Source organism: Fusarium fujikuroi, chromosome FFUJ_chr06 (genome assembly GCF_900079805.1).
Source record: "Fusarium fujikuroi IMI 58289 draft genome, chromosome FFUJ_chr06".
NCBI classification, from domain to species: domain Eukaryota; kingdom Fungi; phylum Ascomycota; class Sordariomycetes; order Hypocreales; family Nectriaceae; genus Fusarium; species Fusarium fujikuroi.
This window is the reverse complement of record NC_036627.1, coordinates 736,967-764,352: the sequence shown is the minus strand read 5'-3', so window position 1 is coordinate 764,352 and position 27,386 is coordinate 736,967. Positions and strand designations below refer to the sequence as shown.

The 27,386-nt window shown below is 48.9% G+C and overlaps 9 protein-coding genes; 4 read left to right on the top strand and 5 right to left on the bottom strand.

Annotated features, from left to right (window-relative positions):
- Positions 1-1,047: 1,047 nt before the first annotated feature.
- On the top strand, positions 1,048-1,472 carry FFUJ_14424 (uncharacterized protein; the record flags this gene model as incomplete). XM_023578834.1 has 3 exons in its annotated part: positions 1,048-1,084; positions 1,143-1,334; positions 1,393-1,472. The coding sequence occupies 3 exons, from the start codon at positions 1,048-1,050 to the stop codon at positions 1,470-1,472; spliced, it is 309 nt and encodes a 102-aa protein (XP_023431779.1).
- Positions 1,473-1,978: 506 nt separating this feature from the next.
- On the bottom strand, positions 1,979-3,235 carry FFUJ_05604 (uncharacterized protein; the record flags this gene model as incomplete). The annotated part of the gene is made up of 1 exon (XM_023578833.1): positions 1,979-3,235. The coding sequence occupies one exon, from the start codon at positions 3,233-3,235 to the stop codon at positions 1,979-1,981; it is 1,257 nt and encodes a 418-aa protein (XP_023431778.1).
- A 4,890-nt stretch (positions 3,236-8,125) lies between these two features.
- On the top strand, positions 8,126-9,932 carry FFUJ_05603 (probable permeases; the record flags this gene model as incomplete). XM_023578832.1 has 2 exons in its annotated part: positions 8,126-8,206; positions 8,265-9,932. The coding sequence occupies 2 exons, from the start codon at positions 8,126-8,128 to the stop codon at positions 9,930-9,932; spliced, it is 1,749 nt and encodes a 582-aa protein (XP_023431777.1).
- Positions 9,933-10,562: 630 nt separating this feature from the next.
- On the bottom strand, positions 10,563-11,804 carry FFUJ_05602 (uncharacterized protein; the record flags this gene model as incomplete). XM_023578831.1 has 3 exons in its annotated part: positions 10,563-11,085; positions 11,139-11,216; positions 11,269-11,804. 3 exons carry the CDS (start codon positions 11,802-11,804, stop codon positions 10,563-10,565), a joined length of 1,137 nt encoding a protein of 378 aa, XP_023431776.1.
- A 936-nt stretch (positions 11,805-12,740) lies between these two features.
- Positions 12,741-13,530, bottom strand: FFUJ_05601 (probable NADH-ubiquinone oxidoreductase 21 kDa subunit; the record flags this gene model as incomplete). XM_023578830.1 has 4 exons in its annotated part: positions 12,741-13,009; positions 13,062-13,267; positions 13,383-13,399; positions 13,456-13,530. The coding sequence occupies 4 exons, from the start codon at positions 13,528-13,530 to the stop codon at positions 12,741-12,743; spliced, it is 567 nt and encodes a 188-aa protein (XP_023431775.1).
- A 272-nt stretch (positions 13,531-13,802) lies between these two features.
- On the top strand, positions 13,803-14,884 carry FFUJ_05600 (related to Chromosome segregation in meiosis protein 3; the record flags this gene model as incomplete). XM_023578829.1 has 3 exons in its annotated part: positions 13,803-14,002; positions 14,053-14,128; positions 14,183-14,884. 3 exons carry the CDS (start codon positions 13,803-13,805, stop codon positions 14,882-14,884), a joined length of 978 nt encoding a protein of 325 aa, XP_023431774.1.
- A 626-nt stretch (positions 14,885-15,510) lies between these two features.
- Positions 15,511-17,085, bottom strand: FFUJ_05599 (uncharacterized protein; the record flags this gene model as incomplete). XM_023578827.1 has 4 exons in its annotated part: positions 15,511-15,775; positions 15,837-16,200; positions 16,263-16,717; positions 16,778-17,085. 4 exons carry the CDS (start codon positions 17,083-17,085, stop codon positions 15,511-15,513), a joined length of 1,392 nt encoding a protein of 463 aa, XP_023431773.1.
- Positions 17,086-22,175: 5,090 nt separating this feature from the next.
- On the top strand, positions 22,176-22,847 carry FFUJ_05598 (probable class E vacuolar-protein sorting and endocytosis factor; the record flags this gene model as incomplete). XM_023578826.1 has 2 exons in its annotated part: positions 22,176-22,520; positions 22,572-22,847. The coding sequence occupies 2 exons, from the start codon at positions 22,176-22,178 to the stop codon at positions 22,845-22,847; spliced, it is 621 nt and encodes a 206-aa protein (XP_023431772.1).
- A 317-nt stretch (positions 22,848-23,164) lies between these two features.
- FFUJ_05597 (probable SKI2-antiviral protein and putative helicase) lies at positions 23,165-27,044 on the bottom strand (the record flags this gene model as incomplete). XM_023578825.1 has 2 exons in its annotated part: positions 23,165-23,845; positions 23,898-27,044. The coding sequence occupies 2 exons, from the start codon at positions 27,042-27,044 to the stop codon at positions 23,165-23,167; spliced, it is 3,828 nt and encodes a 1,275-aa protein (XP_023431771.1).
- Positions 27,045-27,386: the final 342 nt, after the last annotated feature.

The window sequence follows — 27,386 nt, the reverse complement described above, 5'->3', positions numbered from 1 at the left end:
ACCTTTTAAAGTTAATATATAAACTTAAAAAGAAATATATAAAATAAATTTATTATTATAAATTTATATATATTATAATTAACTTTTTCTTTTAATTTATTAAAACCTTTAGCTATTTAAGTTTAAATAGAAATTTCTATTAATATATTATAAATATTTTAAAAAATTAAAATTTTAAATATATACTTATAACTTATATACCTTTTTTTTAACCTTTTTATTAATATAAATAGAGGTAATACTATATACTTATTATATTTACTAAATAGCTAAAATGTAAATAAGATATATAACTATATTATAGTAATTTAAAGGTTAAAAAGAAGCTATTTAACTGCCTTCTAGTTTAGGTATAATAGGCTATTAAGCTAAGGTTTAAGGCTATTAAGGTTAGGATAGCAGTTCTATAGATAATTTAAAGTTTACTAAACCTTTTTAATACTTTTTAATATTATAAAGACTTTATTTCCTAACTAATAATTTATAATTATAAAATATAGTTATTTTATTTAAATAAGTTAGTGCTGGTAGTATTATATATAGAAAATCTAAGAAGGATATTGCCTGAATTTATATTACTATCTTTTCTATAAGATGCCTCTTTTTTTATAATTATTTACTACTTAAATTAAAGCCTTTTATTTCTTTATTTTAAGTATGTTTTAGGCCTTTACTATTTAGTAATAATAAGTATTTATATAAGAATATATAGAGAAATCTCAATATAATAATTATAAAGCTATAAGTTATATAATTATGTGTTTGTAAAAGAGTAATATAATCTAGATGCTAAGGGAACTGTTGCCCTTACTATTATTTTGTTCTTTGTCCCCTATGTCGTTTAGAGACCTATTAGAGAAGCTCCTATTGCCAAGAATATACGTGCTTAAAATAATCATCTTCTACAGACAAATAATACTATAAAGTTTGTTCCGACTCTCCTCCCCCCCCTTCTCCTATGGTGTTCTTACTCTTTAAGGTGCTCTTCGACAATCGGATCCTCAGCTCATTCACCTTACCTTCCATGGCGGCCTTGATTCCACCTCTATGGCTTTCCGTGCTGATGGCAGTACTCGTAAGACTGGTAGGCGTTGCTCTTAGCATACCCTTTTCAACCACTTACCCTATGTGCTCTTCTCCAGATCATGATCTCAGTGTCGATGTCATCGACAACTCAGACTATAATGCTCTAAAACAATGCTTCTTCGCCATTGAGGGCCAAGCGAAGTTGACCCCTAAAGTCAATACCAAAGATGGCTCCCAGCATATCCTCGTTAACCCCTCTCGAGTGATCACTGCTATCAATTGCACCAGCAGTTGTGTTCCTACGTACGGTAAGCACACCAGATCTAACTCCCGTAATCCGGCATATCTGACGAAGATTAATAATAGGTAAATACTATGATACACATAGGCAGCCTGTAGGACCTTACCGCAACGGTATGTGCATAGCCAATCGTTATCGACCGTAGAACTCGACTCTGTCCTAGACTACTAGCCTACTGGAGAGGCATATAGCGAGAGTTCTTGGGAGAAAACGGTAATTATCCGATAAGTAAACGAGTGTTATTTCGGCCATTCTTCTGTTAAAGATTTTAAGTTAGTATGTCGGTTATGGGCTATCTTCAAAGTATATTGAGTTCAAATTGACCAGACTGAGAATAATTGTGCAACATAGTTGTGCTGTCACTGACATCTTCGGGTCACATCAAGCGTCAGAAATAAGATGTGGATACGATTAAAGCATAAAGTAAATCTCAATTCTTCAAATCCAGAAAGGTATCTAGTGAATATCGTACAGTTGTCATAATCATTATATCATCAACTCCATAGCAATGTGCCGATCCAGTGGTTGTCAATAAGCTCTCTGGAATGTGTAACCTCCGCAATGCTTGAGCATGGTTTTCTGAAGTAATTTGTAATCTTTTTAAGATAAGTGTCAAATACAATGAAAATAGAAAGGCAGTGCCGCCAGTCGTTATCGTCTCCGACCACTGCCATGGTGCTCAGGAACCCTTGTGGTTTGAGCTGAGGCAAGGTCAATACCCTCCCTCATCAGTTTCTGTCTGGTACTGTTGGGATGCTTCTGGCCCATGAAGCCGTCCACCAAGGCCGCACCAAGAGCAGCAGTTGCAACTTTGGCGCCTTTGGGGCCGAGCCAGGGACCAGATTCACGACCAGACTTCATCGCAGCTTGAGCGCCAGCTGTGAAAGCAGTACGGGCACCAGCCTGGACCATGGGATTCTGCCACCATGCATTGCGTGGCTTGGTGCTAGCGGGCATGGAGCTGCGACGTCCGGTAGGAGCGCTGCCACGATTCTTCTGTGTGGTAGGAGGCCGACCTCGATTTGGGGATCGAGCAGGATCTCGACCTCGACGGTCTCGTGTTTGGGACCGTGGGCGTCGTCGACTGGCAGCAGCAGCAGCACCCACTCCAGCTCCGGCGGCTCCAAGTTTGGCACCGTAATGATCATCTTCTGAGTCAGAGTCGGACTCTGGATATCGTGACTTTCGACCCCGTCCTTGTGACCTAGAACGAGGTGGAGGTGGCACTGATCTTCCATGGCGCCGAGGCGATTCTGGGTTAGCATCGCGATGTTTGGACCTTCGCTGGTCTCGGGGATCATCAGGGTATGCGCGGGAAGTTGGTTCTCGGGCATATGCATCACGATCGTAGGGATGCACTGGTGGAGCATCGCGCTCGAATCGAGGGTCTCTGTCAGGGCGTGCATCCCGCTTTCCACGGATGGGTAAATCTCGATCCCGATCCCGATCCCGCCCTGAGCGAGGCTCGCGTGAAGTTTGGCGAAATTCTCGCTCGGGGTGGTGAGAATCGCGATCAGGACGAGCTGAGCGAGCCTTTCGACGAGGTGAATCTGGCGGAGGTCCGAAGGGTGGGGGACTGATGTCTCGGCTTCGTCGATCAGGCCCGGCACTCCGCCCGCGACGCTCTGGCTCATATCTGCGGCGTGGACGGCCTTCGGCTCTCCGATCATCCATCATAGGATCATCAGGGTACACTGGCCTGCTAGGACTCGGAGGGCGGCGACTCCTTTGTGACTTGTAACGGCGGGGAGGTGACGCATCTGTCGCCGGCTCTCTTCTGACTTTACGGGGAGGAGGGGCATTACGGTCATCGTGAGGGTCATATGACCTCCCGGGATCTGGCGCTACGTAGCCATCGTCATATCCGTATGGGCGCGCTTGTTGTCTGGACGGGCGGTAGTAGGCCATATGTGTAGCAGTGGTACGGGTGTTGAGATCTGTGAGAGCGGAAGATGGAGGCTCTATCCGATGGTTTGTTCGTGTGTCTGAGAGGTGAAAGGTTGGTAGGTTGTGGTTGACGTTGTTGTAAGAGAACAAAGGTTTATGTAACGTTAGGTACCAAGTCAGGATTTTGTGAGTTGCTTAGATGTACATATCGATAGTGGAGGGGTGGAATGTTGGGGATAAATCCTTCTTTATGTAAAGAGGTGCCTGCGTAAAACACGTAATGAAACAGGTGACAAGCGGTAAGAGGAGGGAGTAAAGGAGAAGTCCGTATCCAGGGATCATCAAATAAAGCAGGTCACAACTTGGGTCATGGCGCGGCTTGAATCTGAACCGGAAGTGAGACTGTCAGTGAGTGAGTGGGTGACTTTGGCGCGAGGATCAAAGGGCTGAGTCCCTGAGAGGAGGGAGGGGACGCTAACTAGATCTTCTCTTCCGTCATTGAAAAGGATGCATTAATTTTCGCACATATAATTAACACATAGCGCTACAATTCGCTGATGGGATGCATAAAACCAAGGTCAGAATTATGGCGTCGAGGTGCATTACCCGGAGAAGAACACCAGCCATCCAGCTCTGAGCTTGACAAGCTTTCGTGGGGAACTTGGCGTGGGTTCCATTAAAGACCCTGCATGTTCGACGTCATAAGATCCAACTGCTCAGCTGATTGACGTCACTACTCCAAGGGTCTAGTCTCTCGTTAACCAACGGAAAATGGCAGACAAATGATTGGAAAGATTGCGAGTGATTTCTGGTCGATTCCTACAATCGACGCATCTAATAGGCACAGAATATCATTCAAACACCTCTTCTGAGAGAGCATTGTTAATGTCTCATGAGGCCATCGGGGCGCTGCCTCTCATGACCCCCGCTTCATACGGAGGATGGCCGGTCTCTCACCGGCAATCAACCCGCCTTGAGCGACCCTTGGACGAATGTTAGACTGAAACGTGTGCTTCATCCTTCAACGGGAGTCGTAGCAATTGTTGGCCACCGCCTTTCATGCGCATCATGACGATGCTGAGCTTTTCTTCGGCCTCCGAGTCCGTGATACATCTATTGAACCAGACAGGAGCATCGATGCTGCTCCATATGTCATCAAGTACAATAGTGGCCATAGGAGATCGTGTATCATATGACGTTTCCACACGATGATGACAGTCACAGACACATGTTTAGTCGTAGTGATATTGAGAGACATTGAGAGATCCCATCACAGATAAGCAGACACACTGCGAGATTAGGACATTCAGCTCGGATTCCAGACCAGATAGCTCCCGCTCGTCAAGATTAAAATGATCGCCCTTTGATGGACTGGGGTTGCATGTGTTGTATCGGAAGTTTATCACGGGATCTCATCGACAATGCCAATCCAGCTGATCGCATTTAGTTAAACTTTCACCTTGACGCAGGGGGACCAGGGTTCATCCATGCTGCACGGCAATATGCTGGGGTTTGTTGCAGGCAAAGAGCAAGCTGACTGCGTGTATAACCGTGTTACCTGGTTCTCGTCGGCGTCGTATCGTTAGGCGCCTTGTCTAACGCAGTGGCAACCAGCCATCGGCCCTTGAGACGACGGCCTCGGGACTTACAAATTCCGCTCGCAAGTGATGGCGGTGAGAGTCGTCGGTCAAGATCGTCGTCATACACAAATATGAGATCAACAGAGTAATGTTTTAAACAAACCTGTATGATGCTCGGGAGATCAAGAGTAGTCATCTGGAGCAGAACAAGGTTGACCAAATTGGGATAAGAACGAGAGGAATGGAAAGCGGGGAACGGAAACCCGCAGACCACGAATCCATCCTGACCTGGGGAAATGGCGGGAAGAGGTTGAATTGAAGTGCCGGGGACCGGCAGTCACTGAAACTGAGCCATGAGGTTCAGTGCTTTGAGGCCAGAGTTCATGCTGTGCAACTCAGAACGCTCAAAGAACTCCATGTTCCATGTTGAGCCAAAGATGCACGTTTTGCGCTGGGTCTTTTATTAGGTCTGAGTAACTCTACAAAAAGACGGCGTTATTTGGGTCAATATCTCTTTGTTGTCTGTCTCATGAATACGTGGCATCGCTCATTTTTCAGCTCGACTGCTGTTGCACGAAGCAAGGGCGAAACTGGGCAAAGTAACGTTATAAGAATAGAGGGACGAGAACACCAGAATAAGTCCGAAGTGCAGAGACTTGAGACACCCTGGACGACATGGATAGTTATTGCAATTCAGCTGTGATGATTTTGGGAGCTTGTGCATTTACGGCGATCTATTGATGCACTTGCATCGTGATTGACACCATCACCATGAGAGTCGCGATTAGCATTGATACAGCGATTCAATTGAGTTTCGGTGAACGGCGTCAATACAGCTCGCAGACCTCCGGCCCACCTCTATCGGAACAACTCTCGGCCCAGGACAGCTCAATTGAAGATCATCAATCTCCAGTCGTTTCGTTCACTAAAAGCTGTTAGCAGGCGAAACTCGGATAGGTGATAAAGCTCGGAGGACGGCGCTTTTCTGGGGCTTTTGGTCCGTTATCTTTTGCGCTTATCACACTTGACATGCCTCAAGGGTCTTTATCGACGAGTGAGCACAGGCCAATATTCAATTAGTGAGCTACTCACTCCGCACGGTGTACCAGAGTTTCAGCACCAGCGCAGCACGCGACAGTACATCCAGCCTGGGAAGGTCATCAGCCACAAGCTGAATCAACCGACCGCTCCGTTCAAAACGGTGAGAAGCTTCTCCAGCGTGCTAACAGCGACCGCAAAAGCTCACATCTTGAAGCGAAACAGTCGCGATAATTCAAGAAGCAACACCAGAACGCCAATATTATAATCCCAAGGCACAATAGAAGAGCACAGCATTACACCTGTTTCTAGAAAAACAGGTGTTTACCCGCCCTGTTCTAAAGATGTTCAGCTCCATCCATCCACATTAACCTCGAACCATTGAAATTGCCATGCTAGCTGTCTCAGCTCGTCCGTGTTGCCATGTGTAACAGACCAGCAAAGCAGATAAGCACAAGATCGATGCTACCTCCTTACACCATTCAAATTGGAACCTCCGACATTGTGATTGTGATTGTGACTGTGCATTGTGTCTTTTGTGAGCTGTGCTCGACCTTCGAGTCATTTCCCTACTCGTCGCACGAAACAAAGCCCCGCGCCAACTACAATTGCTGGAGCCGCTTGATTATCATCATCAAAACAGCGGATGCATGCAGTTGAATACGTTTGAGCTACAACATGGCACCACATGGTCCAAGCCACAACGCGGCCAGTATTCGCTCGCACAGTCCGCTCCACCTCTTTTCGAAGCCCGCCAGTGACTTACAGTGACTCCATACCGTTAGAACGGAGGAGAGCAAAGAGCTAAGAGCAAATTCGAGTCTTCTGAATGGGCGGCTCGTCTCTGGGTGGCGTTGTACCCGCGCCGCCGCTATCGCTATCGAACTCCACCTTACCCGCGCAATGGCTTGCATCCTCTTTTGCGGTTCCTAGGTATCCGCAACTGTTTCTGGCAATGCTCGTTAGCTGCTAGGCCAAGAGGCGACGACGTTTTAGGTAAGGGTTTAATCGGACGGAAATTCAACAATGGGCAACAAATTTTTTTGAAAGGATGAAAAAACCGGGGTCACTGGCTCAAAATCGACTGAGATGAATGTAGTGCCTCGGCCGATTCGTTCTTGCCATTCAATTTTTTGCGGAGCATCTCGAGGAAGGAGCTGCCCATTCACTGGAGACTGGGCAACTGGTACTATCACGAATTTGCCATCTGCAAATTTGCTCTCTTCTCTTCTTCCTTCGCGCATCATCGCAAATCGCTTCTTGCCTTGGCTGCAACGCTTTGCTCACCTCTCAAGGGTTGGTTGAGCTGTATATACCACCGACATCTCTTCATCGTCCTATTCTTCGCCGTCGTCTCTTCAGAGTCTCTCGCGCAAACTATAGAACTTCCACCAGCTGCAAGTCAAGTTCAACGCTGGCTCCAAGCGCATGAAGGAAACAGAGAAACTGCTCCGAGCTTTCCTTGATCAACCTTGCTAGGGCTTATATCTTTGTGCTCTGGCTCGAGTATTTCTTTGGACCTTCCCTTGATATCGGGACGTTCTCTTCCCAATACGGCACCTTCGTCCGTCGGCGCATTACACCCTCTATTACTCGACAGATTGCGATCGGGACCCATACGTTTCCGTCGCATCTTTGTCGAACTATTTCAGCCGTCAATCGCATCTACAAGTACATACACTGCGTTAGAATTGCATTGCATTGCATTACATCGCTGGCTTGCCTTGCACCACGTACTAGGTATACCAGCCGACGCCTCTTTTGTACTTCCATCGGTAAGTCTCTAGTCTGTTGCCTTCCCTGGATCTTTTGTCGCCCTTGCGCATCAATGTACAACCTCTTCTACGCATAGTTTTAGACCTCGCGCCAATGCACCCTTGTTCACATGCACCCAATTCCTAAAACCCCAGTTCCCAAGTTCCCCAGTCTCTTATCTCCCCCAGTTAAGATATCTGGGCTTGGACCCCCATTGCCTATCCCACCACATACATAACCTCCGTTGTCCCTCCATTAGCCTCCTCGGCCGCCTCCGACCCTCTTTATCGGAGACATACCGTTGGCTATCTATCTGTCTAGACTTGGCCAATACAGGAGCTAACTGTAAAAGAGTCTAGGACATTTGTCGAACGCTTGGGATCGCCATTAGTTAAAGACAGCTGCCTCCCGTCCGTCTATTCAGCTTTCAATCTCGAGCTTCGCAGCACGCCGATCACACTTGTCCCGTGGCTTTTGGGTTTTCCTCAATTTTTGAATACCTTTTTGTCACATAGTCATTGTCAACTCAATCTTCACGATGGGTTGGATGGACAAGACCAACCGCAAGATTGCGGCCAGTCCTGTTGGACGTTGGTTCCAGCTCGAGGGTTCCGGTCATGTAAGTCAAATCGGCCACCTCCGATATAAACTTCATAGCTAATGTTCTCTCCCATTAGCCTCGTGAGCGCAAGGGCTCTCTCTTCTTCACTGAGATCCGAGCTGGTCTTGCCACCTTTTTCGCCATGGCTTACATTATTGCTGTCAACTCTTCGATTGTTTCTGAATCTGGTGGTCCATGTGTTTGCCCTACTTACAAGGACGGTGCTTGCGTCCCCGACGAAGCCTACCAGCTGTGTGTTGCCGAGGTTAAGCGTGATGCTGTCACTGCTACTGCTGCCATTTCCGCTTTGGCTACTTTCTTCATGGGCCTGCTTGCCAACCTTCCCGTCGGTCTCGCTCCTGGTATGGGTCTCAACGCCTACTTCACCTACACAGTCGTTGGTCCCAGCGGCTCTGGCCCCGTCCCTTATGAGCTTGCCCTTACAGCCATCTTCATTGAAGGCTTCATCTTCTTCGGTCTTGCTCTCTTCGGTATGCGTCAATGGCTTGCTCGCGCCATCCCCCGCTGCATCAAGCTCGCCACCAGTGTTGGTATCGGTCTCTTCTTGACGCTCATCGGTCTCACTTACAGCGAGGGTATCGGTCTGATCGTTGGTGCCGTTTCCACCCCTATGGAACTCGCAGGTTGTGAGTCGCAATATCGAGACCCTGCCACCGGTCTGTGCCCTTCCTCGCAGAAGATGAGAAGCCCTACCCTGTGGATAGGTATCTTCTGTGGCGGTATCTTCACCGTATTGCTCATGATGTACCGCGTCAAGGGTGCCATCATTGCTGGTATTCTGCTTGTCAGCATCATCTCCTGGCCACGAGACACCCCTGTGTCATATTTCCCCTATGACGCCCTTGGTGACGATCGATTCAACTTCTTCAAGAAGGTTGTCGATTTCCATGAGATTAAGAAGACCCTGAACGTCCTCCAGTTCAACATATCTGGCCACAGTGGTCAGTTCGGTCTTGCGCTTATCACCTTCTTGTATGTCGACATCCTGGACTGTACCGGTACTCTGTATGGTATGGCTCGTTTTGCCAACCTTGTCGATCCCGTTACCCAGGACTTCGAAGGCTCTTCGATTGCCTACATGGTTGACGCCCTCAGCATTTCTATTGGCGCTGTTTTTGGTGTTCCCCCTGTCACTGCCTTTGTCGAGTCTGGTGCCGGTATTTCTGAGGGTGGAAAGACTGGTCTGACCGCCATGGTTGCCGGAATCTGCTTCTTTATTTCCATCTTCTTTGCGCCCATTTTTGCTTCCATCCCTCCTTGGGCCACCGGCTGCGTTCTGATTCTTGTTGGTTCCATGATGGTTGGCGCGGTTACTGAGATCAACTGGCGTTACATGGGTGATGCTGTTCCTGCTTTCCTCACCATTGCCATCATGCCTTTTGCGTACTCCATTGCCGATGGTCTGATTGCTGGTATCTGCACATATATTTTGATCAACACCGTCGTTTTGGTTATCAAGGTTGTTTCCGGTGGTCGTATTGTGCCCCCCAACTATGAGGAGAGAGACGGGTGGACTTGGCGCATTCCTGGTGGTTTCTTGCCCCCTTGGTTGAACCGTCTGGCCCACGGAAAGAAGGACTTTTGGCGTGAGGATTTCCCTCCTGCTGCCAATGACACGACCTTGAACCAAAATGCCGTGCCTGAGGAGACTGGATCTGATCATGGTGGATCTGAGGGCGGTAAGGTGCCTGAGACTACTCTTCCCCGTGAGAAGGAGACTTAAGAGGATATGGAAGAGATTATGGTTACTTCAAAATGTTAGTATGTGGCGTGGAACGTAGGAGGATCTGGAAGATGCGATACCCAAGAAAACAATAACATGATGATGTTCTGTTTGATATACTCGACATGTCCCTGCAAGTGATGTCTCGGAAAGATGTGTCGCCCCGACTTCCAGCTGCACCGTCAATTCAGAGTTCATTAGTCCCTAGCCCGGTTTCTCGGAGTTGTTGAGATTCGACTTACCGAAGGCGTACATGTCTGGGAAGTGCTGGGTGACACTGATATAAGTAGCATGTCATGGTGTACGTGGACGATCCGTTGCATTGTGTTCTGGGAACTGAATACAGAGCGGACAATATACAATCAGATAAGCACGTGTGATGAAACGAGTAGCACCAAGGCCTTCGTGTTTTCATATCTGAGCAACTGTCAAACAAGGCGTATCTACAGCTGGGTTTCATTCGAGTTCAACACAAATGAGCCTCATCCCACAGCCTGTATCCTGTCCTCATAGCAAGTCGTCTTTGAGATCTTCAAGTCATAAATCATCGCTCTTTGCTAAATAGTTTCGCTCGTTAAGCCATCAAAGCGATGTGCTTCAGTTCCCTAAGACATGGATCAGCATCGATCGTCATTGTTTGGAGAGGTCAACGTACTCCTGCACTTGGTGTCCAACTTTCATGGGAGGATACTCAACCTCTCGTCCCTCGTCTCTTCCAAGCTCTTTCTGTCGCTCTCTAAGTTCCTTTGCCCTGGCTACGAGCTTGGGAACGGGGTTGAGATCGACGTCACTGCCGAGATGCCAGAACAAGGTACTCGAGATTCTGACCAGAGGTCTATCTGGGAAGTCACGCTTCCTCTTCTCAATAGTTTCAATGGTCTTCTCATTCACGATAACCTCGTGGAAGCCAGCTTTGATGAGACCACCAGTGATGTGTTCGATCTGCTTGCCCGCTTGGACGAGAAGGTAGTTTCCTGGTGGGATCTTGACGGCAATACGGTTTCCGGTGTTGCGTGCCCAGATGTGAAGACCAGGGTAGCGGGAGCGTCCATGGATGGTGAGGAAGTTGAGATCTGTGTGGAAACCAGCCAGGATGGTGTTCTTCTCACCGTACTTGACCAGGTCTGAAGCTGTCGGGGCAAGAAGATGAGGTCTGTTTGCGCATGTGAGTTTTGGGGACTACTATGATGTTTTAAGGGTACTTACCCGTATTTTCCAGCATCACTGAAGAACTGGGCCGGTAGATCCAGCCCAACGGCGGTCATCTCTGCCAGTTTCGACACGCTGTTCAGCCGGTCAGTATCAGGTATCCAAGAGAGGGGATCCAGTGACATACGCGCTCTTCATGGACGTCCCCCACTGGTTCATGGCTGGCTCCCATCGGTCTCTGATATGAGGGGCTTCAGGGACCACGTTCGGGGCGTTCAATCCAGGGAACTCGGTCTCAAAAGGGGGTTGCTCGCTCATTCTCCAGAAGAATCTGCACTTGGGGTCAGGTGAGTGAGCTGAGATATCCAAGGGTCTTTGTGAAGGGTCGAGTCTCTGAATGACATCAAGGCATGGCTCATCAACAGCACACTTGGGCTTTTCAGTATTTTCTAGCGTGACGCCAATCTGATAGCTCAGCTCAGGTTTCTCATCTTTTCTGAGAACCCCTTCGGGTTGAGCAAAGTAATCTTCAAGAATGTCGAGGAAAGTTGAGTTATCCTCCTCTGAGACTCGGCTGTCGTGAAGGACGAGAGCACCATATGTGATGAGGGCGTTGGCTGCTTTTCTGCACTCTTCCTGAACGGCTTCTGAGTCGAGAGGGTTGTTTAGATAGACATCGAGGTCGATGACGGGGAGATCCATGGATTGTTCTGCTGAAGCCATTTTGTGAGGTTGTTGGTTTGGAGTGACTGAGATACGATGACAGGTGAGATAAGCAGATGTCGACACCACGATCTGCCCTTAAGTTATCCAGATTTCGCAGCAGAATATATATGAGAAGAAGGTAGAAAATGAGGTTTCAGTGAAACAACAAAAATTCTTTTCTTGGTGTTCCACTTTGGGAAGCTGTTGCGGTTTGAATCTGTGTTCTTTGGGAGAAACGTCGATTACACGAGCTTTGATTGGTCGGGAGCTAGTGGTCCAGAGACGGAGTTGGCCGGTCCCCGATAGAAACTGATCATGAGGAACGGACTTGGGCGGAATTGAACGGACTTGTCATGAGAATGTTACATTCAGACACGAAACATTTGCTATGAGCAGCTTGTTAAGAATAGGCTCTTGCCGTTTACGTATTCTTGGCCCGTATCTCCAGCGCGAGTGGAAAGCGAGCCAGTCAGTTGGCCTAGCTAGCTATCATTCACTAAAACAGGCGTTAAGCGGACATAGGATATCTCAAGTAACAAACGTCCATCTCATGTTCAAACTGGAAGAACAATGTAAATAGGATAAGAGTCTGGTAGTGACAGTCCATAGTATGAGGCTCAGAATCAAGGTTGTCCAATGCTCTACGTGCCTGTGCTATATCATGACTATTCGATATCAGAGATGCACGAGGCCCATCAAGTCCACTGCAGCTCATTCCTTGTAAAACAAGACGCCTAAGCTAATCAACTTACCGTCTTTCAGGCCTAAATTGTCAAGCTCATCATAAAAACACCAACATGAGACAAACAAATGGTTCAAGGAATCTATTTCCATCTCACAAATAAACTCGCCAGGCCGTCGAGGCAATGCCCACCTCCGCTGGTAATATACACCTCTTTTCCCATCCAATCCTCCTCTCGCTCTCCGTAAATCTTAATCTCTCTCCCTCCTCTCTTACGAGCGCTCAGCCTCAAGTTCCCGCTCAGCCTGTTGGTAGTACTTGGCTGTATCAACACCATGCTGGTTATGGTTGACAAAGTTGAACCAAGGAATTGTGCTGAGGAACAGAGCAGAGTATCTGCTTTGTCGGGCAGCAACACCCTGAAGATGAGGGCTTAGCCGGCTGACACCATATAGAGGCTCGCCGTTCTTGACCTTATCGACCATCTCGCGCATATCCATCTCAATCTCGCGAGCGTTCTCGGTAGCACCGTAGAATCGCACTATTCAGATTAGTTCACCTTGTCGATATATCATTCGGTGTTGTAAACGTACGGGCTGATCGCTGGTAGAAGTAGAGGAATCCACCCAAGAGGCCAACACCACCAGCCAGTCGCATGGCCTTGGGGAAACCGCCCTTTCCTACATGTGAGGGAGCGAACTTCTCGAGAGCGTAGAGAGCAGTGGGAGCGAAAGCAGCGGCGACGGTGCCGGCGATGTAATCGGATGTACGGGCATAACCCACGACTCGCTTGAAGTGACTGCCGAGGATCAGCAAAGCTCAACCCAACTCCAATCCAGGCAATTCAATCCTCCAAAACATTCCAATCCATTCGTATCGTCGTCGCTGGATATCGAGGGGTTCAGGTTACGTACGGATCGTTATCAATGAGCTATAACATCATCAGTTAGCAGCTGCAATTACTCCATCAATTGAAGCGTCACTTACGGGATACTCGGTCTGAACGACCTTGCTGGTCCCGACAAAGGACGGGGCCGACTGCTTTGTCGCTGTCTCAGCCATTGTGTTATGCGTCGTCCGTGGCAGTCAATTCCTTGAATACTATCACCAAGGCCTTTCGAGGTCGTCGGTTTCGGTACATTCAGAAGCTGGAGCCAGATTGGATGCCTGAGGATATAGATCACGTGCTTTGGTCAGCCCATCAAAGTTGGCGATGATTGGTCACGTGGGAAATGGTGGGGTTGAAAATCAATTAAGCTCTCGACGCGTCTCCCCAGTTCAAGACGCGTTAAGCAATTGAGTTCACCAGACTTTAGGTACAGTCACAATACAAAATGCCCACACTAGACTCGGATCCCGCCAATGGGCTTGATAACTACGATGTTGACGACTTTTCCGACGATCCCTTTGCATCACCACCACCAGAAGCCGCCAACAAGAAGCGAAAAGAGCCAGATTCTGGCCTCGGTATCGACGAGGAGGTTGATGTCAAGAAGAGGGCGCGAGTCCCCAATGTGAAACTCGACGAAGAGAGGTATGGAAGTATAATACTATTTTGTCTCAAGTGATTCTGACAATACGTAGATTACTTGGACCCAAGGGTATTCCCAAGCTAAGGCAAAGGGCGAAGGATCTCAAGATCAAGGGCAAAGGCCATGAAGTATGCCACCATCTACCAATTAGCACATTTCAAACATGTTAACAATCAGTTCAGTTCTCTGACGCCTCTCGGCTTCTATCCTTTTATCAGCTATGGCTAGACGACCTCTTCCCCAAAGCCAAATTCCTCGACGCCCTTGCTATGGTCGAAAAGGCCGGCCACAAGAAACGAGTCATGATTGCACGAAACGATTACATAAACGAGAGCAAGCCCAAAGACAGAACTGCAGATGACGAGGAAGAGGATGACTTGTTTGGTGAAAACGATACATCAAGACCTACGGACCAGGAGGTTACGAGACCAGCAGAGCCTGCAAGACCAAAAACACCAGAGCAAGACACAGGTGTACCAGACGATGACGATCTTTACGATGCTACACCACGAGCTGCAAGACGAAGCGCAGGGCCAATTGTCCCCATCCGCAACGACGTTCCAGAAGATGATGATTTCGAGGCTCTTATTGCTGAAGCAGCAAGCCACGACGCAGCTCCAAAAGCGAAAACGAAACCTACACCAGCAGAGCCAGATGATGATGACCTAGATGCACTCATGGCAGAGGCAGAAGTGCAAGATACAGCGAAGAAACCAGAAGCAGCACGGGTTGAACCGGATGACGATGATCTAGATGCGCTGATGGCGGAAGCTGAGAGTCATGATCAGACGAGCAAAGAGAAGAGTCAAGGGTCGAGAGATAAGGAGATAAACAATTTTGATGATGAAGAGGCGGCTATGCAAGAAATGGATGGGTTATGGTAAAGTTCCAAGAGGGATTATGATAGTTTGGCGTTGGGCGTATGAGTAAGCATGAGTTTCTGTCTCTGGACTTTGGTGGATGTCATTGAACATCAATTGGATCATATACCAAGCACCTGTTGTCTTCACATTGGCATTATTAGCTAATATGCTGTCAACCTTGAGAAATATCTTTGTTCGACTTCAAATGATACTAGAAGCTACCAGGCGGAGATATAAAACGATGAAAGATACCGAAAACTACAAATGGGCCCAATGCTCAAAAACAAAGTTGACCTAAGGTGCAATTTTCTTCGATACTGGCACCTCTTCATTGCACCTCTATTAGAAGTATGAAGCTCCTCGCACTCAACATCGAAGTGTCATGTGCCACGACGACTTCAAACTGTATCACAGCCCTGTCAACACTCAAGTTGACCTTCGAGGCAAAGGCCAGTATCACGAGGATGGAACAAATATTGTTGGTCATTCGCTTCTTTGAGCGTTCATTGTATTGTTACACAAAAGATTTTAACTGTTGGGCTTTATTGCCAGTCCCCCATGGGACATTGATCCTTTGCGCCTTGCACCTATTTTTTCCCCAAATCAAAACATTATCACATTACGGTAGATCATCATGGATATAACTCTCATAATGTCTGTACCCGATTGTTCTCTTCCTCCAATATCACTGACAAAGCAGCCTTCTTGCTCGGTTGATGTACACGTAGTGGGGAGCGAGTCTCAGGGTCGAGGACCTCGCCAGCTTCACGCTGAATTCGGGCCTCCTCTAAGCGAAGTGCCCAGAGGAGTGTCACCAACAGTTCACGCGACGGCAAAGTAATCTCGGATAAGCACCTTACCAACTCGTCTTGGCCGCGCGAATCCTCAGTCTCGCGCTCCGCATCCTCGACCCTGGAATCGCATCCCTCAGACACCAACCGCAATGCCACCAACGTCGCATCCATGAGAGGACGCGCCAGGGAGGGGCTGCTGGATAGGATTTTCCGAAGAGACTTGATTCTCAAGTTCGTAGATGCGGAACTCGTCGCTGAGGATCGCAGCGGCGTCGTCGGTCGGCTTCTGGAGCTCCACCGAGATGCCGTTGTCCGTGTCGTTGATGAAGGTGTTGTACAGTTCGTCGTTGAAGCTGTTGTCGAGGGTGAACGAAGACGTGTCAAAGTCCAGATAAGGCTCGTCAGTAGCTGAGGAGAAGGGTGAAGAGAGATGCCCGTTTTCAATGAGATAGCGATCTGTGTCAAGGGACGTTGACAGAAATTCAGAACCGCCACAGCTGAAAAGAGTGTCATCTGAAGTGGCAGGAGCCAGGCCAATGTTGGCTGAGTCAAGGTTGTGGGTGACTGGGACAGGAACATCTTCGACACCTCCGCCGACATGTGACACTGCAGGTCGGACAACATCGCAGCAGGACGTTGTGTCAGGTCGGGAGAGGTGTTTTCAGACTGTTCCAGGGTTGTCTCGTTGGCCGGCTCCTGTTGGAGGGTCTCTTCAGATTCTTCGGGGACGGGTGATAGACAGGGGGATAGTGCCATTGGGTCGACAGTGGCGTTGGGAGATACCATGGTCTCCGCTGGCTGGTGTGTGGTTTGGGGGCTGAAGAGCTCCTGGGACAGAGGGGGAAGACCATTGGCCTTTCGCATCTGTGCAAGCTCATCCATGAGCCTGGCGTTCATCTGCTCAGCCTGTTGGATGGCAGCCTCGAGGTCCTTGTTCCTCTTCTCGAGCTGCTCAACCTCCTGCCTCTTGCGTTCACGAGATGACTGAGCCGCGCGACGGTTCCGTAGAACGCGCTCAACTCGGCGTTGCTCCTTTTCATCAGCGGTCTTTGCTCGCTTTCTGCATGGGTAGTTAGTGGAACCGTTGGTGACATCATCTTCAGCTGTCGTTGGTTCATACCTAGGAGGGAGGTTTGTCTTGGGCTCGGGAAGGACTTGGCCCCATGACTTTCTCTTCTTGGTTGTCTTCTTCTCAGGGGCTGGAGAAGGGGATGGTGTTGATACAACGCCCTCCTCCTGCTTGATCATTGGTAGTAGAGAGTCATCGTTGTATGACTTTGGTGTCAACATGTCCATGGGGTTCACTGTTGAGGCCGCGCTAGGGGTGGTAGCGGCGAAGAGTGATGTGTAGGCGTCTTCGGGAGCTGACATGAGAGAGTCGGCTGGAGACTGGAAGAATTGGGAAGCTGGTGACCCTTGTTGCTCCATGATTGTGTTTGTTTGTTTATGTGTGATTAGGTGATATGTGGTTTGTTTGAATGGAGAATCTGGAGTTCAGATACAGCAACGGATATTATGGGGATAAGTAGCTGTTATTAGAGATGTATGAGGCGCAGGCAGCGATGTTCCACCATCACAAGACTTGGCCAAAGTGTGAGTCAGTGACTAGACCTTGATTACGTCTGCCTTGATCAACTATGAGTCAGGTCAGGTGATGGTTGGAAAGGAGCTTCAAGAGGAATAAGGACAGCGTGTTCACTCTGTATTAGCGACCTTGATTTGCTGGGTGCTTGTCGATTTGGGAATGGAAAGGACACCTCAGCTTGGTAGGAGCGGACAGGCCCTCTTTATCTCTTGAGGACACGTTGAGAGTTTGGAGGGGCACGGCTCGGTAGATGCAACTGCCTGAGGCACCAACCCCTGAGATGGGGTACCAAGATCACCCCCTGAACTCGTTTTGGGAGCCTAAAGAGGGAAGGTGCTCTCGGATAGGACCCTTCTGGTGCCGGGAGCCCCTCCTGGAACAGGCTCAAGCTCTCAGGGGGCGCAAGTTACGCCACCGAGCGACACGCACCTCGACTGCAGGGGGGCTTAGGAATCTCCCCCACAGCGCATGCCGCAGGTCTCATTGGCGGAATACGATCTGACACAGCGCTGTCCGGGCCTGTACGGAGCCCCATCGACCGTTCGAGTTTCCAAAAAAAAAGGGGGTTGATCAATCGGAGGCCGTGAGACCTTTTGGTTTGGTTCAGTCCGCCCGTTAGTATTAGGTAGTTACAGCAGTTGACGGGCCTGCGGTGCCAGAAACGCCGTTCTTCCTTTGTTCAGTAGGTGTCGGACCTTGTAGCTCCTTGTGCCTCATTTTGAGGATGGCGCGATGATCCATTTGCCGAGAGACTGTACTCGGTACATACTCGTGGAGGGTACACGAGAATAATGATCAATAGCCAACTCAAAAGCTGATGAGGTTCGTGTAACAAATAACAACAAACCCTGTGTTGGTGGCTTTTAATTTTAGAGAACAAGAGAGAGAGGCAATAATACATGCGTAAGATAAGCCCAAAAACTGCTGTGGGTGGTGCAGCCCGTGCATTCCCACGGAGGAGAAAAGGCTATTGAAATGTCGTGATCCCCTCTTCTTGGTAACAACCGCTGATATGGATCTACACCATCAACTCAACAAGAAGCTTTCATCAACTCTATTCCATAAGTACCTACATAGTATTCACACTTTGCAGATTTTAGCATGGCCCTATAGCATGTTTGTTTGCTTTCCCCAAGGCGTCTTATTCTGCACAATGACGAGATCTCAAAGAATGGATACTCGAAAGGAAAATGGGCGAAGGAGGTCGAAGGAATGGATCCGGCAACACACAATTCTAGCTGCCTCCTACTGTAATTCCTCTGCCTAGCGCTCACGATATGGAGAAGTCCTAGGCTTTTACCTCAAGGTAGTTTTCGTACACAGTCAGCTATTGTCAGCTCTCCACCAAACCCACCAATCCACCCAAGCCACGCAGGGAGAAAATCCACAGACTCGAGTCGATGATGGCTGCTAAGGGGGGAGGAGAGAGAGAGCGGTGTTGAAAAGCCATCAGCTCTTTGGGGTCTGTAGGAATGTGACCGAAGGTAGCTCAACAACATCCCAAAGGCAAATGGTGTCTAGGTGTCTTTGCAATCAACCATTAAACTCAAAGCAAATGATGGACAGGCCAATTGAAGAGCTCAGTAATTATCGTGACCCCTCCTGTAATGAAAGCCTCGTAAACAACGGAAACAATACCACAGCGCCTCAGGAAACATTATCGGTGTTACTGCTGCTACGTGACAGACGAGACTCGTAACGAAGCATTTGTATGCAACCTTCGTAAGACGACGTCGTCTCTTCTGTCAGTAAGGTATCAGCAGCCATATCCCAACTTAGAAGCTGGGCTGACGCTGACTGACGCCTCATCAAGTGGAGTTTTGCTTTCTCGTGTGTGCCCGTGTTCCAAGAAAAGAAACGGCCTGAAGCTAAGGTACTGGCGCTGCTGCTATTGTACCGCCGGCCCTACCGGGGACGTATCCGCCATCCACCGAAATACCACCTCCTCCATTTGTTTCGTTGGCTCTGGAATCTCAAGGCCTCCATGTTATCCACCAAGTGCCCCATATCGCCATCATCGACAGTCGCTCATCTTGGCTCTGTTTTCCTTGATTGATTGCTGAGATCATTGGGCCCTCAGCTGAGAGCTTAGAGTCAAAGCTACCAGGTTTCAGAACTACGTATTTTACTTTTGGTCAAGCTTTGCATTTGAGTTCAGCTTGCGCAGGGACAAACTGCCAAGCGATGAATGCAACAGAGAACCTTGATAAGTCGGTCTGGCGATAACTGACATGCATTAAGATTGGCGATATACTCGCGAATCCCCTCACCAGATTCTCCACTGCCGAGATACCTTGAGATGCGGTGAACCGACTGACATCTGCACTTTGGGTTTTGTTGAGCGCCCTTGATTGCTGGAATTATTAAGTCGGTGAATCAAAGTCTCAAGTAAAGGTCAGCTTTGAGTCTTTAAGCCTCAAACCCAAATTGAGATGGAACATGCAGATTTTCTCATTCGTGAAGATGGTCGATTCCATTCTCCAAAATTCAAATTCACCGGTTCTTCGGTCGAGCTCCCTCGTAGTGCTACGGATCACTTCCCCGCGACCTGGAATGGAACGCTACTTTAGTTCTCTGAGACTTGCCAATGCCAATGCCATGCCACTGGGGACCTCGCTACGAAATGGGACCCTTTTACTTGGCGAGACTTGAACTGAACAAGACAAGACAAGACAAAGATCTCGTTCGTCTCGAGCGGGAAGGGGATGGATCTAGGCGAATCTACCAGCCGCCCATCCCATCCTGCCAGCTCGAGGGATGCCCTCTTCGAGACACGGAAGGGAGAGAGACATGCCAACGGTTAAAGTCGCAGGGAGAAACGAACGTTCAACCTCTTCTGCCTCTGCCCTCGTTTCTGGCATGTCTCAGGAGTACCATGTTTCACTGTAAGTGATCTTCCCGTTCCCTGCCCTGCCCTGCCCTAGCCCGTCAGAGATATCGCTCGACCCTGATCGTCAAAGAAGCCCCCTTTCCTGATCCCTCGAACCCAGGGATACCGATGGTCTATCCCTTTTAGCCTGTCCAGCTCGCCTCTTGTCCCTAGCTCCCACGATAGTTCTTCCGCCGGAGATATAGTCCCATACCATTGTCAGACCATAGATTCGCGCGCCAGTGCTTGAAGGTCTGGACGCAAGAGGAGCTGGTGGAGATTCTCATTCCAAAACATAGTGTAACCCCTGGTTTGCAATATCGGGCTCATCTGAGCTTAATTGAACCAATTAATTAATCTCAAACCTGTGCTCTATTGCCGGGACCGTATCGAATATTATCTTCATCTCTGACTTACGCCATGTCCTATCAAAGGAATCTCATCTCATACTGGACGCGTTCCCCATTGTGTCAGGTTGGCCGGTCCCGTACTTCTGTTAGTATCAGAAGACGATGGAAGCATAGTGAACCCACTTCCTCTCACCATTAGGCATGTCCATGATATGAATTGCCCATCTCCAATCTCATGTCCGTGACTGAGTCAAGTCTTATCAGCTAAAACTTCAGCATTGATCAATTTCCAACCACTATTTTCGCCCAGCCTCTTCGCGTACGGCACCACCCGCCGCCCTTTGGCCAAGCATTGCTAGGACCAGACATTGAGTGAGAAACAGACTCTGATGATTGATCGCAGCAAGTCCAACCTTGGACTCCTAGGATAATTGCTCGTTTGCTGCACAACAAGATGTGTAGTACGCGGCGACGCGCAAATCGGCATGTGGGATACTAATGCTTATCACCCAACCCTAACTGCCGATTGATGAGATATCTCTGGGCCGGTCTGGAAACAACCCTCATTACCAGGTCTCGATTATTCCGACAGAACTTCCACATAGCGAGGACCCAGTAATTTGCGGCCGCCCTCAGTACGACTCAACGGCCGCTACTCTTGAACGGGATCCTGAGTCCTGCGGCATCTCGTAGAGTTTATGCCCGTTCTCTTGAGGTCACTGACGTTTGCTGTGTGTCGTTTGTTGTTTCTCTTGAGGTCCATGTTTCATATTCGATATTTTTAGAATGAACTTGTGTAGTAGCAACTTTATTTATTGAAACAGGTATAGCCCAACAAAGCGTATAAGTAAGTCACAGAACCTGAGGCAATGTTTCAGTGTCGTTTCAATAACCATCGCATCTTGAATCATTAAGCCGAGAGTCGTTCGTTCTTGCTAAATGCAAGTCTACTGTTAGATCCTTCGCGTCAATGTTTGTGTGCGTAGTTCCAAAAGCTCGAGGTGCTGGTTCGCTCTCTGGACTAGGTACCTATAGCAGCTCTTTGGGTGTAACATGCTACGAGAGATGGCCAGTTCCTTCGGTCTCCACGCCGTCTAGTGCTAATGAGTATATCTTAAATTTTATGAGACTATTGTTCATGTGGCATCATTGATGAGTACGTGAAAGAACATGCAGTCAAGTCCTCAACTCTTTGACTGGCAATTTGGCTGCATATTGTCCACTATCCTCGTATGATATCATGGCTAGGTCACCCTCAAGACCAGAAACAGTCACTTTAGCATCTCCATGATCTTCAGCAAAGCACTAACTACTGTCAAAACCATTATTGTCCATCAATTCGTCATTGATGAATTCGCTGGTTGACTGTGGTCAAAACTACCCTAGATCAATGTAACAAGCCATTGGGAAGTGGCTGTGCAAAGCCACAACCAGAGCCTTATCAGTTCCGCCAAAATTATCCGTCGCCGTTCGTTGCGTCATTCGCCCACTTCTCCAGCCTGTCTTTCGTGGCGCCCCGCATTCAACCATCCCATTGCAAGTCAAGTCAAGGTTCTGATTCTAGGCCTTCGGCGCTTCCATGTCTGCTTCACCTAAAGTTTAACGCTCACATGACATTTACAACCTCTTCCAACTCTACTACTCAACCGTAAAAAAAATCTCTTCTTCTACGGCCTCTCCCTCCACGACTCCTACCATCAACCTACCACCCAAAATGGCGAACCGTCAGATGGCCCGCGACATGCAAGTCGAGTTCCAGGCTCGCTTCCAAGCCAAGCAGGCTCGCCGCGAGGCCCAGAAGGCAGCCAAGCAGGACCCCATCCTGAAGAAGCAGATCCAGGACCTGCTCAAGAAGGGCGAGACGCAGAAGGCTTACCAGAAGGCCAAGATGCTGCTGTCGAAGCAGGCGCTTGCTCAGCAGATGGATCAGATGGCTGATATGGCCGAGTTGTCTGCTGCGCAGATTCAGGCCAACAATTCGATGAACCGCATGACACAGATGATGGCCCAGTCATCGCGAACCATGAATGTGGCCCAGAAGAACACCAACCCCGAAAAGGTGAGCACATTCTTATCCATACAATATCGACCGACACTAACAGTAGCCCAGACCCTCGTTACTCTCGAGCAGTTCAAGCAGCAAAACGAAGAATACGCCATGTCCAACGGCATCTACCAAGACGCCATCACCCAGTCCACCTCCACCCAAGTTGGCGAGGATGCTGTCCACGAACTTCTCGGCAAACTTGCCGACGACGCTGGCCTTGAGCTCAGCAAGGAACTCAACCAGGCGACACCTTCGAACGCCGAACCCCAGCAGACCAACGAGCCCACCGCTGAGGAGGAAGATAAGCTCCAGCAGAGGCTGCGAGCCCTGCGCGCATAGTCTTGCCCTCCACAGGAGAACTTGCTGGGTTTAGGACATTTGGATGCCCATCATTTTATGCGATAGGGAGGCATGACTGCTACATCACGATCAACTTTCGGAGAGGTGCGTTTTCTTGGTTAAGGTTTGGCGTTGGGGCTTTGGTGGCGACATAAATTCATCTTCATCTCCAGCTTCGAGAATGAACGCAATTTTTCTTTTTTTGTTTATCAACATCATACATTAGACATGACACTCGCTCTCCCTTTTATCCTGTACACTCGTGACGTACATTGCACGCTCCGTACAAATGCCAGATACTCCAAACCATGCTTGGCTTACATGTAGAGACTTGCCACTGCCGTGATATCCCTCTTGATCATTTCCTGTGCCTGTTGCATCTTCTGATATAGTTCGGGATCACCCACAATCCTCGCCGCATTCTTCACTTCGCGACATGTCTCATCTAATCGTGTAATCGTTCGTACAATCGTTCCCTCAAGGACATCGGTCAAGCCGGTGATGTTCTTGAAGCTCATACCTCGAGCCCACTCGTAGACCACTTCCATGATACCAAACCGTGGTCGAGAAACAAAGTCATTTGAGTCATCAGCAGACTGAATGACTTGAAGTCGGGTCTGCACATCGTTCACCTTCTCGGAGATGGCAACAATCTTCTCCTTTCCTCGTTCGAGGTTGCCAGTCAGGGACGGCTCTATGTCGGTCTTTTCTTGGAATACAAACGCCGAAAGGAGAGCGGCAATCTCGGCGGGTTCATAGTCGGCGAGGACGTTGTCAAGAATGAGCTCAGTCAGAACCAGTTCATCACCAGAGTGAATCTCACAGGCGACTTTGCCCTTGAGCTGGATCCGAGTGGCATCATCGATGAAGCCAAGCTCCTTAAGCACTTGGACTCGTTGTTCGTAATCAGGTAGAAGTTGAAGGTTCTGATCAGACAATGACTGCTTCAGCTGAGAGATATGATCCTTGATGAGCCACTCGTCGTGACACATAGCGAACTGTCCATATAGTCAGTACTGAGGTTTTTTAGGGAGGTTGAAGTGAACTTACGTGCTTCAAGAAGTCTGGGCACTTCTCAGCTGGCGAGTTCGATATCGTCTTGACCAATTCAACTCTTTTCTCCACAATCTCCTGTAGTTGCAGTTGCTTGATTCGAGAGAGATCGAGTTCCTCCCATCTATCATCCCACGAACCACAAAGCTCCTGGAGTTTGTCTTTCGCTTGTTGATAGCCATCTCCACCCTGGAAGATCTCAGGAATAATGCCCTTGGTCACCCATCTTGTGAGACACTCCACGTCACTCAGAGGAACGTGAAGAGTCTTGGTCTGCACTCGCTTCTTACTCTTGGGAAGTTCGTGGAGGTATTTGCGGAACGCAGGGATGAAAGGAAGCTGATCGGTAGCATCTCTTCGATCTCGAAGTGACTTGATGGCGCATACGTGCAGTGTTGGATCCTCCGTCGTTCCCTTGTTACTAACTCCGTCTGCGAGGAGGATACCGATGGAGCGAATGCCGTCCCAGTTGAAGACGACAAGGCGGTGCTGAGAGAACATCCTACGTCCAATAGGGATAGACAGCAAACCCTTGTATAGCTCAAATGTGAGTCTCTTGAAGTCCTGGGAAGCTTGATGGCATTCGTCCATCGAAACGTCACAGATCTCGCAAGAATCTCTCTTGACCTTGGCCAAATCTGCTTGCGCAAGCTTCACGTCCTTCTCGTGTTCGGGGAGCAGCTGTTGAGTAGCATGTTCAGAGAAACTGCGCTTGATCATCTCCTCAATCTTTAACGCCTCCACTCGGAGAAGATTCAAAATCATGTTGTATGTAAGTCGGAACTGTGACCGCAACTTAGACGGCTCTCCCAGAATCATGTTTCGGAGATCTGCAACAGGAGGAGCATCGTCCAAACCTCCTGGTGGCACAATGATGACTGAACCAACGGTATCCAGACCACGACGGCCAGCGCGACCAGCCATTTGAGTATACTCGCCTGGCAACAAATTTCGGAACGAATGCCCATCATGCTTGCGGTACCCAGAGAAGACTACTGTTCGTGTAGGAAGGTTAAGACCCATAGCAAATGTTTCTGTAGCGAACAGTACCTTAACTAATGTCTGGGCGAATAAGATCTCAACTAACTCTTTGACAATAGGCAACAGTCCACCATGATGGACAGCAATACCTCGACTTAGAAGCTCCCTCAGCCTGATTATCTGTGGAAGCTGTCGGTCGTCAGGCTTTAGCCGTGCAACTGACTTCTCGATGATCATGTGAATATGGCTCTTCTCAGCAGCAGTGCAGAAGTCTTGGTTACTGAGGGCATCTGCGTTCTCCTCGCATCGCTTCTTCGAGAAGACGAAGATACAAGCTGGCAGGAGGGTTGACTTCTTGAGATACTGCACAAGATGAACCCAAAGGTTCTTGTCTTGCGCAACAGACGTGAAACCTCCAGCGCGGCCTCCACGGCCCATATGACCAGGAGCATGGCTCGCTCGTGGTGGTCCGCCCCGACCACGTTGCTGACTACCTCCTCTCTGCTGTTGGCCTCCTCCACGACCACCACGCTGGGGGCCGCCTCGTTGAGTACCACCACGTTGATTACCTCGGGGATTGCCTCCACGAGTGGCGACAGTAGTCTCTGCAGGCTTTGGCTTGTCCTTTCCTTGAATAGCAAAGTGTGCGTCCTTCCAGCCCTTTTCGATGAACTTCTTCTCCGAGTCCACGATCTTGTGGATGTTCTTTCCTGCCCAGAGATAATGCTCCAGGGGAACGGGTCGCTTCGGTGTAGAAATAACGTAGATGTCTTTTTGCTTCGTTCGTCCAACCCACGAAGCAAACTCCTTAGTGTTTGGAACTGTGGCGGACAGCAGAATGAGAGACACATGTTCAGGCAGCATGATGATGACCTCTTCCCAGACAACACCTCGTTCAAAATCGTTGACATAGTGGACTTCGTCAAATATCACAAATTCGACATCGCGGATTAGATCGGCGCCTCTGTAGAGCATACTTCGAAGAATCTCCGTTGTCATGATGAGGCAACTAGCCTCTGGGTTGATCTGAACATCACCAGTGAGAATTCCCACCTCGTCAAAGGTCTGACGAAAGTCACGGAACTTCTGGTTACTCAGTGCCTTAATTGGCGAAGTGTAAATGGCCTTGGTCATGTGTTTAGCAGCCAGTGCGATGGCATACTCTGCCACAACAGTCTTGCCGGCTGAAGTATGTGCTGCAACGAACACTGAATCGCCGTTCTCCAGGTGGTACACTGCTTCCTTCTGGAAAGTGTCGAGTTCGAAAGGCCACTCTCTAGCCATGTCAGGTACAAGCTCTCTGAAGTTGGACATATCGTGGTTGATGTCGACCATATGCGCCCACTCGCGACCAGCTTTGCGGGCACTCGAGGCTGCAAGAACTCCATGTGGTTCCAGGGCAGGGAACTCAACAGGCAGGATGTCGTCGATATCATCGCCATCCTCCCCATCTTCGTCGGGAGTTGCATCCGGAGTAGTAACGTCTGTTGAAGCCTCATTACCACCTTCTTCGACCTTGGCGTCTTCCGGATCTTCTTCGAGTACCTCCTTGACAGCGTTGGCATCTTCTTGGCTGATACTTGTCTTTTTCTTAGTGAAGTCGATACCTCTGCTCATTCCAGGAGCCTTTTCTAGTAATCCACCCTCGGAGCCAAGCTGGATCACTCGTTCAAGCTTGTTTCCTGTACCACTGGTCTCTGCAGCACCTCCTGCAGCACCTGTGTGAACTTGATCCTCAAATGCCGCCGTTGCTTCGATGCCCTCGAGGCCACCAGGAGCAAAGGGGAAGAAACCAGCGGCGCCTCTCACGAAATCAGCGCGGTTGGCAGGTTTTCGAGACAGACTTGTCGAGTTCTTGGCCGTAGCACTGTTTGCGGGGACAGTGACGTTCTTGTAGCCTGTAACACGGCCTTCAAGTCCATGACGCTGGAATCTGGTGAGAGTCCGAGTATGCGGCGGCGCGATCTTGTAAAGCGAAGTGTAATCGGCCTCATAATCCCATCGCTGCTGAAGTCGGTTGAGCCACTCGGGTGAGAACTCAGGTGAGGGTGTGAGGAGGAGCTCCTCTAGGTGTCGCTTGAGCTCTTCTGGATCTTGAGTTGCGGGTTGGCGTTGACCGGTCTCTTCAGGCCCTCTTTCAAGGAGAGCGTCGATACCAGCCATGCCTATTAATTTTTGAGTCAGGTTACAGGCAAGACTGTGAGGTTGAATTCGTTATGATAAAATGAATATTGAAGTGATGAAAGCTCCAAGTTAAAACTGCCCCACCATTGACGTTGGTGATTCTGACATTCATGGCGGGACACTCATAAGAGCTCACAGCTCCACATTGGCTACCCTGCACCTACAAATATCATCTTGGGTTTAATACAAAGCTTTGACTGACCGAGTCTCTACAGGTGTAGAAGGGTCACAAAAAAAACCAAGGACGTCTATCCTAAGCAATATTTAGGTGAGCTTAGGGCTTAAGATCAATCATTCTTGTTGTTTAGGATAAAGGTCTCA